The sequence below is a fragment of the Panicum virgatum genome, chromosome 3N, assembly GCF_016808335.1.
Source record: "Panicum virgatum strain AP13 chromosome 3N, P.virgatum_v5, whole genome shotgun sequence".
Classification (NCBI taxonomy): Eukaryota; Viridiplantae; Streptophyta; class Magnoliopsida; order Poales; family Poaceae; genus Panicum; species Panicum virgatum.
In genome coordinates, this window is record NC_053147.1 from 64,052,411 (window position 1) to 64,069,084 (window position 16,674).

Genomic DNA, 16,674 nt, shown 5'->3' on the forward strand with positions numbered 1-16,674 from the left:
GGGCTCCAAATGCCATATTTATTTCAGATAAGAAAATTACAATGTGCATATTACATATAACATCTATACAAAGGCAGTTCAGAACAAAAAAAGAGCTGCATATTACTACTCAATTGTGCAACAGTACTAGCGATCAATTCATCTTCAGTAACAATCATGGCAGCCTACGGTCAGGGGAATGGGTAGCTGAATCGTGTTGTTGGTGATGGATTTGATGCAGTGATGCCCCAGGGAAGCACAATTTTGAGTTGCTGAAGAAGATCGTTTTGCCGGACGGCTCCGTTCTCCTCTCTGCTCCCATCTCGGTCTACTCTGCATCGCAGCGCAGATGTCGCTTGGAGGTTGGAGCGTTGTCTCCGTTCTCCTCTCTGGTCTCTGCTCGTGTCTCGCGGAGGGGCGGCGGCCGGGTTCCCTCGGTGGCGGCGGCGACGGCGACGGCGAATGGTGAGGAGGCTAGTGGCGGACAACCTTAGGGCGGCGGCGGCGGGCGACCTCGGGGCCGGCGGAGGTGGCGGGAGAGCTCGGGGCGATGGCGACGGCGGGCGAACTCGCGGCCCTAAGAGCGACCGCGGGCGGCGGACGGGTGCCGTGCGAGATGTGGTGGGGAAGAACTTGACCCTGGGAGCTGAGCCTGGGAGAGAGAAACGCGAGATGCGGTATGAGAGCAAAACGCGAGCTGAGCCTGGGAACCGAGCACTGCGAGGGAGCAGCGCTGCGCGAGCCGAGCCAGCAACACCGGGAGCGGGCGAGCTGGTTCAAGACCTGTACACGCATCATAATCTGTTGGGCGTCCGCACGATGCCGGGTGAGGACCATCCGCACCCAATTTTTTTCCCCTTGTGCACATCCAATCCTGCTACTATTTTGAAAGAGTAGTACAAATATTTAAATTAAAAAGGGTTGAAGGTGTATATAGGGATCACCTATTTGCACCTCTAATCGACATGTGTGTGGGTGGTGGATGACAAATTTACATGTAAACGAAGAAGATGGCAAAAGGAAGCCGGCTAGACCAACGATCAATCCGTCATACTAGCTAGCTTTTTATGTGTCATTTTTCTTGGGCACAAATTTAGCGAATCTACAGTGAGTAGTGTATACATGGATCGTAGTGTGTGTGTGTGTGTATATATATATATATATATATATATATATATATATATATATATATATATATATATATATATATATATATATATATATATATATATATATATATATCGTTAAAGTCAATCAGTGGCCATCTACAATGAATTGAATATTTGCATGATCCACAAAATTGGAGAACCCTGCGTATACATGAAGACCAAGAGACACTGAATTCCATGCGTCAACTAAGCCATGGAGATCTCACAAACCTTGCTCTTATCCTTTCTCCTCCTCTTCATCACATGGCTACTCATGCAAGCTTCAACTCGCAAGAACACGAGCGGCGGGAACGGCGGCCATGGCCGGCGCGCGCGGCATCCCTGGCCCGCCGGCTCGCCCCGTTGTCGGCCACCTCCACCTTCTGAAGAAGCCGCTGCACCGCTCCCTCGCCGCGCTCGCCGCGCGCCACGGCGGGGGCGCCGGCGGCCTCCTCCTCCTCCGCTTCGGCGCGCGGCCGGTCCTCCTCGTCTCCTCCCCGGCCGCCGCGTGCGAGTGCTTCACCGCCCACGACGTCGCGCTCGCGGGCCGCCCGGGGCTCGCGTCGCGGCGGCTGCTCCCGGACGACTGCCCCGCCATCGCCACCGCCAGCTACGGCCCGCTCTGGCGCCGGCTCCGCCGCCTGGACGCCACCGCCGCCGCGCGCGACGCCGGGGCGCGGGACATGGTGGGGAAGCTCTGGCGCGCTGGACCAGGTTCGGTCGCCGTGAAGGCGACGGCGTACGAGTTCGTCGTCAACGTTATCACGGCCATGGTCGCCGGCAAGCGCATGCAGCAGGAAGAGGTACGGCCGTCGTCGATCACACCTCGTGCAGGCGTCGAAACTAGAAACGCGTCCGCGTCCAAGGGCCAAGGCCGTTTGATTTACTTCTCAGCTTGCGTGCAGGTGCTCCGGTTGAAGGCGATGACGGAGGCGGCGCACGCGGCGACGGGGGCGGCGAACCGGCACGACTTCATTCCGGTGCTGCGGCTGCTGGACTTGGGGCGGACGGCGAGGAAGCTCGCCGCCCTCGCCAAGGAGCGCCACCAGTTCGGCCAGAGCCTCGTCGACGACTACAGGCGTCGTCGTCATCCTCGTAGTGCTCCTCCGAGGCCGAGACGCCGAGGACGGTGATCGGCGACCTGCTCCGGGAGCAGGAGAGGTCGCCGGAGCCGCTCGACGACGTGGTCATCCGCACCGTCTGCCTGGTGAGTCAGACTCGCTCGTTGCGCCATACGTTACCTCACGGCGACGACTTGGAAAGCGTCGTGCTGGCCGTTGATGGAGAATCCAACGTTGGATGTGAATTGTGGCCGATATGTACTTCACCAGCTGTGACTCCTGGCTAGCTAATTGATGATTATTACTAGCATAAGGGTTTGACATTAGCTCTCTGTGTACGTTCCCTACATTCACTACCGGAAACCGTGCGTTTGCCGTGTGCCCAGAGATTTGTCGTGGGCTAAACCTCGGGCACCCGGCAAACGTAGTGTTTGCCGTGTGCAGACCAAAGTAGCACACGGCAAAAGAAAGGCACACAGCAAACGAATTTTTTGCCGTGTGTCACTCTCCAAAACGCACGGCAAACTACAGGCACACGGCATCCTTGCTTCTTTGACGTGAGCCAGCAGAGGAAACACACGGTGAAAGTTTGGCACACGGCAAACACGTGCGTTTGTCGTGTGGCAAAAATCAAACACTCGGCAAACACACATTTTGCCGTGTGCCTTAGTGGATCACACGGCAAACATGTGGGAAAAAATTTGAATTTGCCCTCCAAAATTTTTCTGCTAGACACATATAATGTATGTTACTTCATTTTAAATTTTGCTATATTTCACATGAAGTTTGCCATATTTAGTACTTTAGTTTCATTAATCGAATTTCTTGGTGATTGAACTGGGAGTTTATTAAATAGTGGAATATAATGCATCAAAAAATCATATTCATGTTATGGAATACAATGTGAGGATATATGCCTAAAACAGAAGTAAGTTATGAAGATCTTTCACGACACATGAGCACAAAGGTTTCGAAGAATCGTTTTAAATTTTTATTAAAAGCAAATGAATTTTGAAAATTATAAAACTTGTCATGGTATTATGATTTCATGCATGGACACTATGGTAAAAATTTGGGAAAGTTTTGCACAAGTTTTCAGTACAGATGTTAGAAATCGGAACATCTCTATAGAGGTTCCGTATATTTGTAACTTTGCCATGTGCCACGTCTGCAGGGCACACGGCAAATATTTGGCCACGTCATCGTCCCTAGCTGGCTACTTTATTTTGTCGTGGGTCGAGAGTGGCACACGGCAAACCCTTTACCGTGTGCCCGATATATAGCACACGGCAAAGGCCGGCTTTGCCGGTGCCTGGTTGCCGTGTGCGGCACACGGCAAAGGGTTTGCCATGGGCTTTTGGGGCTTTACCGTGTGCCCCTGGCACACGGCAAAGGGGGCGTCTCCCGTAGTGATTGCATGATAAATCTCTGCTTAAAAAATCAATTGTTCCATAACCATATATCCAAATCAAACTCCGGTTATACTATTATGTTTATTTTAACTAGAGCTTAAAAATAAGACCGCATTTGAATATGTTTCGCTAAGTTACTTTTCTATAAACAAATATTACTTTCTCTGCCATATAAACTAGTCACAAGTTACTTCTATCAGGTATAATATTAGCAAGTCACTTTCTGTCTTTTCTTTTTTGAAATATACTACAATGTTACTTTTTTTAATTTTCACGAAGTATAAAAATTACTTTTTCAAAAACAAATCTTACTTCCTCTACCTTATAGACTAGTCAGAAGTTAGTTCATATCATGTTTATTATTGGTATGTTACTTTCTATTACGAACCAGAAATTAAAGATACTTTTTTTCTAAAATTCTCTTATATAGTACTACAATATTAGTATGTTATCATCACGTATGCTATTGGTATGTTACTTTCTATCACGAACCAGAATTGTTATTTCTGACTGTAATGTGTATCTTCGGCAATATGTATATGCACACAGAGCTTGTTGCAAGGAGGAACAGATACATCATCTAGCACGATCGAGTGGGCGATGGCTCTCCTGCTCAACAACCCGGCCGCGCTCAAGAAAGGACGGCGGAGATCATCTCCACTGTGGGCACATCTCGGCTGCTCCAGGAATCCGACCTTGCCAACATGCCCTACCTCCGGTGCATCGTCACCGAGACCCTCTGGCTGCACCCCGTCGCCCCCAACCTCCCTCCGCACGAGGCATCGCGAGGCTTCACGGTCGCCGGCGGGCACGCCATCGGACGCGGCACCGTGGTGTTGGTGGATGTTGTAACGAATATGGCGTCATTTATGTCATTTCGAGTGATTTTGGTGATCGCTCTTCGGATCAGGAGCACCGGAAGAACCGACGCCATGGCAGAAGGGAATTAAAGCCAAGTCAGCTTATGGGCACCGGATGAACTGACGGGTCAAAAAGGGGCATCGGTGGATTGGGCGTCCTATGTTCCAGAGACGATGTCAAGAGCCCAGGAGAAGATTCTTCAGCACCGGTTGAACCGGTGAAGCATCGTTGCATACCATCGGTGTAATGACGTCAGCGCTCAGGAGAAGATCCTTAAGCACCGGATGAACCGGTGATGCATCGGAACAAAGCATCGGTTCAACCGGTGGTCACTGTAGCAGCAGTCAGAAGTTCAACGGCTATTTCGTGTCTTAGAGTGACCGAATAAACCGACGCTACCCCTGCCAGAGGCATCGGTTCTTCCGGTGATACGCAGATTTTCAGCTAACCGTTGGAGCAACGGCTACAAGATTTGGTGGCCTATATATACGCCTCACCCCGGCCATTTGAAGATTGCTGGAGTTGCTGGACATCCCACACACACCCAAGAACATCTCCAAGCCATACAAAAGCATCAAGATCATATCCTTAGCCCTTAGCACACTTTGAGAGTGTTGTGTATAGGATTAGCTCTTAGTGAGTGAGATTGCAAGGCTTAAAGCCTTTGTGCTGTGGTTCATTAGCGAACCAAGTCAAGAGCTTGGTGTGCCGGCACCTTGGAGCGTGAAGCTCGCCGGCAACGTCATCGACCCTCCGACTTGGTGTGGAGCGGCGACGACATCTTTGTGCGGAGGACGTGGAGACCCCCATCCTTTGTGGAGAAGCTCCTTAGTGGAACACGGGGCCAAGGTGACCGTGATTGTGTTCATGGAAGAGACTTGGTGTCCGAGTAGCTATACTCTTAGTGAGTGCTACAACAACGTGGATGTAGGTGTGCCTTTGTGGCTAACCGAACCACGGGATAAACACCCGCGTCAAGAGTTTGCTATCTCATATCCCTCTCTTTAAGCTTCCGCATTTCATACTAACAATTTGTGTGCATTTACTTTTATAGAATAGTTTCTTGATAGGAAAGGCTATAGGTTGCTAAACTCTTTTGGGATAGGGGTTTCACACTAGAACAACCTAGTTGCACATCTAAATAGCATGTTTTAGTTTAAGTTTTGTGCAAACTAGTTGGAGCCATAGATCTAAGTTTTTATTAGTGCCTAATTCACCCCCTCCCCCTCTTAGGCTAGAGCACCCGATCTCTTTCAGACGTGTACTCGATGCAGCGGGATCCTCGTGTGTGGGATGAGCCAGAGAAGTTCACGCCGGAGAGGTTCTTGGAAGCGAAGGTAGACGATGACGAGGGTACCAGGTGGAGGTGGATGATGCCGTTTGGGATGGGGCGGCGGCGGTGCCCCGGCGAGGGGCTTGCCTTGAGGACGGTGGGGGTGGCGTTGGGGGTCATGGTGCAGTGCTTTGAGTGGGAACGGGGTGGAAGAGAGGAGGTGGATTTGAGTGAGGGGTCAGCTGGGATCACCATGCCTATGGCCATGCCTCTCATGGCCATGTGACGTCCACGAGCTGAGATGGATCGAACCGGTGCTTAGGAGTCTCTGAAATGGTATTTTTGCTGCAAAGAACATTTTGTTTGCATATCAGTATAATTGTATTTATATAATTGTATCTGTTTTGTTTTGTGTATCCATGGGTCGTCCTAGCCTTCAGAAGAAGAATGAAGTAGCTAGGACCTGTCAGCTTCTAAAACTGTATATATGATGGTTATGACAATCATTTGGGAGACTCCGAAATGCTATTCATCATATATAGTTGATGCGATTTGTACTTGTTATGCTGGCTCCTCAACTAGATATCTGAAAACAGCAAAGCTTAAGAGCGATTACATGAGAAAGAAGGATTTTAAATGTAATTAGTTTGGAACTTGGAAGCATTTGCATTGTAGGCAAATATAATAAAAGAATGCTGTTTAATGCATAGGTTTTTACAGTCGAGACAGGCCAACTAAGCAACCAACATCAGTTTTATGGCTGTGCTGTTGATCTCATTCGAAAATGCCTTCCTTCTTTTATCTGTGAGATGCAAATTTTGTAATATAAGACCAACTCCAGCAATAGTTCCTAAATCAGATCCTTCAAACATTAAATGGGATTATCTTTATTTTTTAGGAGCTTATTATAAATTTGCTTAGATTCACCGCTTCCATTGCAAAGAAGCCGACGATCAAAAATCCCAAATCCGGTTTTCCCCCGCGTCGTCCCCTGTGCGGACGACTCGGGCGGCGCAACCCTTGCGCCGCCCCCGCCCCTCCCCTCCCTCCACCACCTCGCCGCCGCCGGAGACGGGCCACGCAGAAGCTCATGCACGCCCCCAAGGAAGGCGGCGGCGAGGCCTTTCGCCAAGAGGGTCGCGGGCGTTCGCTGCTCACACGGGGAGGGAGCTCGGCCGGCCATGGCGGGGTTGTTGTGGTGTGGCGCGGCAAGGCACGGCGGGGCTGCGGGCGAGGAGCCTGGGAGGTGGAGGGGGCAGGATTTCAGCGGCGGCCTTCCCCAGCAGCGGTGACGACGGGATCTGATGCAAGGCGGCGGCGGTGGGCTTCGTCGGCGGGGGAGGCTCGGGGCGCTAGATCCGCCGCCCAGGTGGGCTGATCTGGTGCCCTCAAGCCTCGATCTGCGCGTGCTGGCGGTGCGGCAGCCGCAGCGGTGGCTGGCGTCTCCCTGTGCTGTGGTGCGTGCCGGTCGTGCTGCAGCTACGGCGGGTGGCTGGCGGCTCGCCGTGTTGCGGCGTGTGTGCGGCGGCGATGCGGCGGACGGCGGTGAAGGCAGAGGTGGTGGTGGGGAAGGACGACGTGATGCTCCCCTCTTTCCTCTTCCTGTCTTCGGCTGGAGCTTGCGGCTCCGCCATGGTGGTGGGGCCTGGGTGGTCTGGACTGCACTACGGGACATCAAGGAGGTGTTGCGGGGCGTGCTAGGCCACCACTCCGGCATAGCCTTCGTGGTGGATTTGGAGAAGGTATGTCTGTCGCAAGTGTCGCCCACTGGCTCGCTGCCGCCGCTCGTCGGCGTGGGGTGGGCTGTGTTTGTGCAACAGGTAGGGGGTTGCACTCTGGGCGAAAGCTTTGGTGACGGCGCCCTCGGGCGTCATTCTCCCTGTTGGGGGAGCCATTGTGGAGCCGCTCTACCTGTTGCATGTGAGGTCTTTGGGTGAAAACCCTGTCCACTCGTGGATGAGCGTCAGCGGCGCCATTGGCGTCGTGCCCTCCTTAGAGGTGTCGCTTCTTGAGATCGGGTTTTGCTTGCGGCATTGTTGTGTTGTCAATAGTGAGGGAAGGCGGCCATGAGTGGGGGTGGTCCGTTGGGTGGTGGTTGCTCGTTCGTGGCTGTGTTTGGAGGTGCTGAGGGCTCATGGTTGCTATTAGCTTTGGGTCGGCGTTTGTGGTGCGGTGGTGATCCCGGTGGTGGCAAGGTTAATCTTTAAACCATGGTGACTTAGCAAGTCTTGGCGAAGCAGTGTCCAGCGGCGGAGTGTCGCTTTATGTTGGTTTTGCTTCTGTGTTGTGAGGCGGTGGATGTGGCGAGGCCCCCACGCAGTTGAGGTGTCTTCGAGGGTCAAGATTTTGTTGTGCTTCGCGGTGGCGGCTGGGAGATCGATGACTATGTGCATGTGGCATGAGGACAGTGCCATGGTGGAGGAGCTGTGGTTTCTATCTAGGCTTGCAGCGGGCTGCGCCAGTTTTGGCGTGGAATAGCGTTGAATGACATAGCGTTGAATGACGGCGCTTGCTTTGGTGGTCTCTTGTAGGTTCCTCTCCCATGGTGTGGTGGTGTGGCGCCGTATTGGTTTTCGCTCGGTTTTTTCTATTTAACTGAGCATTGTATGGTTTGACATCGTTTCCCTTAATATGAGGCACCTTCTTCTTATATGACATGACAGAGCTCCTGCCTTTAATTTTAAAAAAAATATGAATTTGCTTGAAGTCTAACAGTAATCTTTTATTAACTTAATAGAAGGCTCCCTTAGTTCCAGGAATGGAGGGTGGATAAGAGAATTTGGAAACCTCTCAAAAATAGAGAGGCTAGTAGAGGATCAATTTTGATCTCAAATTTGACCTTTTGTTTTATTCAGAAAATTTAATAATTTTTAAAAATCTTATGTATGACTCACTTTATTATTTAAAGTATTTTAGTTATGATTCATGTTTTCATATTTTTGCATAAATTTTTCGATAGAATGTGTCCGGATTACTTCTGAGGAAAATTGATGGGGACGGTCCTCAAACTGTCACATTCTATTGGCACTGATAGTCAACGCCGCACCTCCACGCATCTACACCGCGTCACGAGAAGCGGGGCCACGCGTCGCCGCTTCCGGATGAGCCCACGCCGACCAAAACGCCACGCCAGCGCGCCACGTGTTTCACTGACACGGAGGGCCCACTGCACACCCTCCTCGAGCCCCCCTCACGGTGGGCCCCACTTCCGAGGGCGATCTTTTGTCTTCGCCTCGTGGCGTGCGTGTGCGCCGCGGCAGATGCAAAGCGGAAGCGACAGCCGACAGGCCGAGTAGCCTTTACCCGCTCGCTCCCGCTGCCACTGACCACCCGGCCCCACCTCGCCGGAGGAGTCGGCCTCCCTGCGGGCCCAGGAATCTTCGGGGCGCCGCCGCCGCCGGAGCCGGGGCGCGATGATCCTCTCGGCGCTCGCCACGTCGGTGGGGCTCAACCTGGCCCTCACCGTGCTCCTCGCCGCGGCCTACACGCTTCTCCGCCGCAGGCCGGCGTACGTCGAGGTCTACGCCCCGCGCCGCCCCTACGCGCCGCTCGAGCCCTGGCTCCCCGCGGCGTGGCGCCGCTCCGAGGAGGACGTCCACGCCGCCGCGGGGCTCGACGGCGTCGTCTTCGTCCGCATCTTCGTCTTCAGGTCGGCCACGCCCCCCCCCCCCCACCCCACCCCCCACCCCCAACCCCCGCCCTACTCCTCCTCCTCCTTCGATTCTCTCTTCTTCTTCCTCCTCCCCGGCTTAATGGAGTGCGCGCGTGCTGCTGGGATTGGGTTGTGCAGCATCAGGGTCTTCGCGGCGGCGGCGGTGCTCGGGGTCGGGGTGCTGCTGCCGGTCAACTTCCTGGGGGACCAGCTCCGGACGATCGACTTCTCCGACCTGCCCAACAAGTCCATTGAGCTCTTCAGCGTCTCCAATGTCCAGGACGGCTCCAACAAGTGAGCAATTAGGACTTTCCCTTTGCTTAATTTCCTTTATTTATTTATTTGTTTATTTTGGCTCTGGTTGGTTTTAGGATTCGCGAGTTCCACTTGGTTTTGTGGCCTTTTAGCTTCTGGAGTCCTTCCTTGTGCTTGTGTTAAGTTCATGTGCTCAATTTGATGGCAACTTTACTTTATCCCCACTGCTTGTCTAGCGTCAATAGGAACATTGCAAAATTGTTTTGAATCGACTCATCTGATGATAAATTATGCTAAGTTTCTAGTTTAATAAAAAAAACTGGAGCCAATGCCTCCATCTGCTAGTTGGTTCTAAAGACCAGAGGAAAAGTTTTACCGTTCCATTTAGTCCATAGTGTCTTCTTAGTATTTAGTGCTCCATGCTGATGCATTTGTTCGACCAAGTATATATGTATTACAGATTATCTTTACCCTTCAGCCAATGCCTGCAAGTGTACTCATTACCTGTGGTAATGTGGTTGGCAGATTGTGGCTACACTTCTCAGCTGTTTATATCATAACAGGAATTACATGCTACCTACTGTATCATGTGAGTAATTCAACCTTGTTTTTTGCTTTTCTTTGGTTACCAACTTTCTCTATATTTGCTAGACATTTTTGCATGCATCCTTTTCCTTACAAGGATACATACCTGCTACTCTGTGTTACGAGTTTCAGTACAGTTCATCAGAGCTCATTGACCTCTGTTCAATTAATGTCTACTTGTTGTGTCTGGCATTTGATCCTGCAACTATGGTTCCATGAAAATTCTTATTTTTACTAGTTTCATGTGTTTTTATAAACATTTTCCATATTGTTGTCCAGGAGTACAAATATATCTCTTGCAAGAGGCTAGAGTATTTTATGACTTCAAAGCCATTACCACAGCATTTCACAGTTCTTGTCCGTGCCATTCCAGTATCTGATGGTGTTGCAGTGAGTGATGCAGTTGATAAGTTTTTCAGAGAGTATCATTCATCCACCTACTTGTCACACACAGTTGTTCATCAAACTGGCAAACTTCGTCGTCTTCTTGTAAGATTCAATTCTTTTTTCTGCTTTTTATTGTTTTTATTATGAATATCATTTCACTGATGTATCTAAGTATGGGGTGTCTGTTGATTGATGTCTTTCGTATTTTTCATGGGTTGTTCAGTGATATATTGCATCTAGATTTGTGTTTTGTTCTGGTTTTATTCAGTCTCTATTTTTTTAAAAAAATTCATTCACTATTTCGATTTTTCTGTTTCTTATTACGATAGCAATGCAGCGTATTTAAAGTTGCTATTTTACTTTCACGTTGATATTTTCTCAGTGCTCAGTATATATTTTATTCAAATTATTGTCATAAATCAGAAGCTTACTGTAGTGTTCCTATGACCAATATCCTGGATAAAGTATATGCACTGATTGGCCCAACGTATACTGACGTCTTCTCTCCAAATAATATCATTGGACATTGTTTTAGGTTGGAGAAGTGTTTCTTGAGTGTAGATCCATGTTCTCACTGATATGTAACTTAAATACCACATTTTTCCAGTGGAATCCCAAGATGGTGAATGGAAGAAAATAGTTCACTCCATGAGCTTTTTGTCTATTACTGTTATCCTTATTTGGTGCATCATTTTTAAGTCGCATTTTTTAGCATTTTCATTTTTCTTGTATGCTTATGTAATTGCTCCTTGTTTGCTTTACTACATGGTAGGCACTAAATCATTTCCATTTTTTATCGAGATCATCTTCATAATCTATTTTCTGAATTTAGTATCTGGTTTCACTTACTCTACGGCTGGTTGTATTTCTGTCCAGAATGATGCTGAAAATATTTGTACAAAGCTTACCAACTTAAAGTATGTCCATCGGTCTTCTCAAGACGCTCCAAGAAAATTTCTTGGATTATTTGGCAGAAATGATGTTCTTGGGAAATACCAGAAAAGGCTGGAGGACGTAGAAGAGAATGTTAGACTGGAACAGTCAGATGCTACTAGAAGACAGGTGCCGATCTTGTATTTATTTTGAATTGTTCAAATTACTAACACATACTTCTATCCTGAATTTATATTTGTTTCCGAGGCTCATGGAATTCAAGCACACATATTTTGCTTTTCTCTGATCTGTAGATATTGTTTCATATCTCTTCAGGAAATTCCTGCCGCCTTTGTTTCGTTCAGGTCTCGATATGGTGCTGCAAATGCAATTTACATTAGGCAGTCAGATAATCCAACTGAGTGGCAAACTGAGCATGCTCCTGATCCTCATGATGTTTATTGGCCTTTCTTTTCAACATCCTTCATGGAAAGATGGATTGCCAAGTTTGTAGTTTTTGTAGCTTCAGTTCTTCTGATACTTGTCTTTCTCCTAGTTGTGGCATTTGTTCAAGGACTCACCTATTTGGAACAAGTAGAGAAATGGCTGCCTTTCCTGAGGAAGATACTGGAAATGTTAGTTCCTTCATAGATTCTGTGTCCTGTTGTTGAAAATGCTTTCGTGCATTACAGGTAGCCTCACTAACTGGATATGATTTTGTTTTGTCCTTGCAGAGCTGTTGTGAGTCAACTGGTTACAGGATATCTTCCCAGTGTCATTCTTCACGTTCTTTCATCTTATGTGCCCTCCATAATGAAGCTATTTTCAACTATGCAAGGATTTATTTCTGTTAGTGGGATTGAGCGAAGTGCTTGCAATAAGATGCTTCGGTTTACAATATGGACTGTGTTCTTTGCCAATGTTCTCACTGGTTCAGTCTTAGTTCAAGTCGAGATTTTCCTTAATCCAAAGGAAATACCCTCAAAACTTGCAGTTCTTGTACCTGCACAGGTAGCTCATGCTTTTCTTGTAATGAATGAACCTAATATGGCACTCGTTTGATTCATTATTTGGAATGTATTTGAGAAAGTTATACTTATCATAAATACTTCCGGAACATGTTTTTCCTTGTATGCTTCATCATTGGCATATTCTTTCCTATGGATATGATACCCTTAGTTGATATAGTACATGTGTTTCCTAAGATCAGAGCCTTAATAACCGGCATATAAGCTTAAACATAGTATATGATTCTTTGTCAATTGTATCTGTGCAGACATATTTGTACTGTGAGCCCTTCATTGTGAAATACACTTAAATGATTATCAGTTCTTTATCATGGTAAGCCTCTACATATTAATAATTGGGCATTGCTAAACTGTCATTGGTTTTGTGTTTGCTCTGTAGGCCTCTTTCTTTATTGCATATGTGGTGACATCGTGGACAAGCATAACGTCTGAACTCACTCAAACTGCTGCCCTTTTCTGTCATCTATGGGGAAAATGTGCAAAGTGTTGCAGGAGGGACACCTCCGAAGCCCCATCAATGCCCTATCATAGTGAAATTCCACGGATCCTCTTGTTTGGACTTCTTGGGTTCACATATTTTATTGTAGCCCCTCTTATCCTCCCATTTGTATTGGTCTACTTCTGCCTTGGCTACTTCATATTTCGTAATCAGGTGAGAAAATTGCAGTTTATTTTTCTCAGTTTCTTAATAATTTTTTTTAAATCCTCAATATATCTTCATGCAACCAGCATGAAGTTTGAAATGTCTTTATATCTAGTTGTGTATTTTGAAAGGCAGACAGTTACCAGAGAAAAAGATATGTGTTCATACTATTGAAAAATGACTGGAATCTGCTTGAGCTGAATTTGGTTCTTCTGGATTAATATGATTAGTTAACTGATTCTAGCATGATGATAAGCTTATGAAATCCTGATTATGTGAATATAAGGCATATGATTACTAGCTTTGCCAACATCTTCTAGTGTAGTCTGTAGTGGTAAGCTCCCCAGTTGAGGGAGACACTAGCCAGGGTTCAAATCCTGTTGGCACCAAAAAAATTCCTTCGCTAATCACACACAAACACAATGAGAAAGACACAGATTTCTTGCGGCATCACACACCAGCATCCTCTTTTACTTGGCACTGCACACCAGCACCCTTGGAACACACATTCAACTAGCTTCACTAACACACAGGATCACCTCTAGTAATCACTGCATGCACTCTGACCCCGTTCACATCACTGGCTCCAATCAGCACACAACAACGCTGGCTCTCACCTTTTATTTATATCTCATACAGGCCCATGATATCTTCCTAATCGATGCAGTCAATGCCTTCTATGATCTGCCCATTATTCTCTACAAGCTAAAATCTAGCAAGCACTCATAGCAATGAACCTAGACACTAGCTGAAACTGGCACAGCTCTCTAGTGACATTATTAATGATAGCAGCTTGTAATCCCAAAAAATAGTGGTAGGACGCCAGCCTGTGGCACCTTTGGGCCCTCCTACCAAAGGGGGTAGTTGCAGTAGTTGCAACCCCAGTAAATCTTGGTTGGCATTGGACCAGGTTACAGTGCAGCTCTATAGGGTGAAGCTGGGGTTCGGAGGTTTTCTCCGCTTGCTTGGTGGAGGTTCCTCCTCAGTTGTAGTACCACGGGGCTGTCTTCCCCCCGCCGGCTGTTTTTAATTCTAATGACTAGCTTCTCAGGATGTGTAGGTGTAGCACATAATTGTGTTATTTCCTCTTTCCTGAAAGTAAAAGGGTGACATAGACTATTTAGTATTGGACTTATATAACATGTTTTGCATGAGTGACATGTTAAGAGGCTTTTAGGCTTGAAGCTTAAGATATCTTTTTGGTTGACTTGATGATAGTAAGTTTTGAATGCCAGTGCTTGCTTGGATGATAAAAACAGGGAATTTGTGTATCTTTTTAAGTATTTTTTTGTTGTCAGGTTGGTTATTTTAGTTACGAGATTGCAAGTGACTACACTTGGTTATTTCAAAATGTTAAATGAAAGACATGCATTCGAGGTCATTAGTGTTGGACTGAGGATAAAAGCTCCCACCCCTCCCACTATAACACCTGGGTTTTATGGTCGGGTTGGCTAGGTGGGGCGTTCTAACTTGGTACCAGAGCCGAGGTCCTGGGTTCGATCCCTCCCGGCCACGCATTTCCGCTACGCGATTTCCCTGGCTGCGTTCGCTGAGACCGAAGTGCTGAGACCGGACAGGTGGCACAGCCCCGCGGCTCGCCCGGCTCGCACGCAGTAGGGGGGATGTTGGACTGAGGATAAAAGCCCTCACCCCTCCCACTATAACACCTGGGTTTTATGGTCGGGTTGGCTAGGTGGGGCGTTCTAACTATTAGGAATGGAACACTCTTACTGGATAAACACAATTTAGTCTTCACTTTATAGTTTCAATTGCTCTTTTCACAGTGTGGTTGATCAAGTAGTGTTAGCAAAGTATATGTGTTTTAGAAACACTTCAGCTCTGTTTTGCCGAGCTATTTTGACTAGAAAAAAAAATCTGCGCATGTTTTACTGCATATGATTAACTTCAAATGGTACAAGTGCAGCTTTTTAATGTATATGCGCCCAAGTATGATACTGGAGGAAAATTTTGGCCTATCGTGCACAACACAACAATATTTTCTCTGGTGGTTCTGCATATAATTGCCATTGGAGTATTTGGGTTAAAGAAGCTTCCCCTTGCATCAAGTTTGCTGCTACCTCTTCCGGTGCTGACCCTTCTGTTCAATGAATTCTGCCGGAACAGATTTGTCCCTATCTTTGAAGCATACTCTACCGAGGTAACAGCTCCTATATGTTTACAGAGGCTTACATCACATGCTTTTGTGGATCTGTTTGCTCTTTACCAACACTGATGCTTGTTGGATCTATGCATTATTTACCAACGGCTGATGAGTGGTGACAATTGTCTTACCTTTTCCTTCCATCATCACTTCTGTGGCTATGTCATGGGAATGCCTTCACATCTCACATTTTGTACATGCAGTCTTTGATAAAGAAAGATAGAGAAGAACAGAGCAAACCAGAGATGCTTGAATTCTTCAGCAATCTTGTAACAGCATACCGTGACCCAGCATTGAAACCTATCCGACGTGCTTCGAACTCGGATGAACGTACTGCACCGCTCTTGGCGTCTAGCCCCATATAAGTTGTAGATGACAGCTGACCCCTATGGTGTCAATTCTCAATTGGATTTCATCATCAGATACACAATGGTGGTGTGCTTCTTGTTTGTTACACAAAGCAGAGTTTTTTACATGCATGGTTGTAACTTGTAATTTTTGTCTGTTGTGCAATATTTTTTTTTTTTCCTTTCTGGTGAGGAGTTTGTTGTACATATCTGTAGATGATATTTTGTTCTTCTCAGAGATGAATAATGCCTTGCTATGTTGTGCTGGCAATACAAACTTAACTTGTGATGGGTTCATGGATTGTACCCTCAAGTTTTTCATGACCTTGGAGCATGTGAACATTGCCTTGCTTTCACATTATGCAGCCTATGAGATTGTTGCCACTTGGAGCATCTGTAATGAGGAGCAAAGTGTTTTATTCTATTTTTCTTTATTCTCGATTTGCCTTTTATTTTGGCCACTCTGACTAGCCATCACCGTGTAGCTGTCTATATCAAGGAGTGCTGTTTTCAAAATCTCAATTGGTGTGGAATGGATCATCATGTGGAAGTCCATGTTGTGTTGTTACCTGGTTTATATATTCAGCTGAGATCATTTGATGCACTAGTTACACTGACTCTGAAAGTGTCTTCCCTCTGGTTTTGTTTATGCCCCTCGAATGTGATCCAGCAAAGATTTGCTTGTGTAGCTCTGAACCTGAGAATGGTAGCAGGTGATGTCAGAGGGACCGTATTCATCAGCAAGGAAACTGCAGGTACATCAATTGTAGAACAACATGATGATACAAGTAAACATTGCTAAGGTGTGTTCGTGTATGTGTGATTGCCAATTGGAGCTAATACAGTGGTGATATCCTTGGAATCTATCAGGTGATGGGTAGTGTATCTTAATGGAACATGTTACTTGTGGTGGTGGTGGTGTTCACCCTTTGCCAACATTCATGCGCCATTTGGCTTCCATGTTATCTGCAAGCATAGAAATAAGCTTGCTGAAACTAATGTGGCAAGT

The 16,674-nt window shown here is 47.2% G+C and overlaps 1 protein-coding gene and 1 pseudogene across 1 annotated transcript; both read left to right on the plus strand.

Annotated features, from left to right (window-relative positions):
- The first annotated feature begins 1,447 nt into the window (after positions 1-1,447).
- Positions 1,448-6,056, plus strand: LOC120668004 (annotated as a pseudogene).
- Positions 6,057-8,979: 2,923 nt separating this feature from the next.
- LOC120666704 (CSC1-like protein HYP1) lies at positions 8,980-16,049 on the plus strand. Its single transcript, XM_039946615.1, has 10 exons — positions 8,980-9,383; positions 9,525-9,680; positions 10,167-10,230; positions 10,506-10,715; positions 11,490-11,675; positions 11,823-12,121; positions 12,221-12,497; positions 12,894-13,166; positions 15,082-15,315; positions 15,522-16,049. The coding sequence occupies exons 1-10, from the start codon at positions 9,148-9,150 to the stop codon at positions 15,681-15,683; spliced, it is 2,097 nt and encodes a 698-aa protein (XP_039802549.1). The 5' UTR covers positions 8,980-9,147; the 3' UTR covers positions 15,684-16,049.
- The last annotated feature ends 625 nt before the right edge of the window (positions 16,050-16,674 follow it).

What these genes read in the sequence shown, in the direction of transcription:
- LOC120666704 (XM_039946615.1), top strand. Translation starts at nt 9,148, where the DNA reads ATGATCCTCTCGGCGCTCGCCACGTCGGTGGGGCTCAACCTGGCCCTC. An exon ending in GTCCAGGACGGCTCCAACAA is followed by an intron (nt 9,681 to 10,166) that starts GTGAGCAATTAG and finishes TGTGGTTGGCAG; the next exon opens with ATTGTGGCTACACTTCTCAG. An exon ending in CATGCTACCTACTGTATCAT is followed by an intron (nt 10,231 to 10,505) that starts GTGAGTAATTCA and finishes ATTGTTGTCCAG; the next exon opens with GAGTACAAATATATCTCTTG.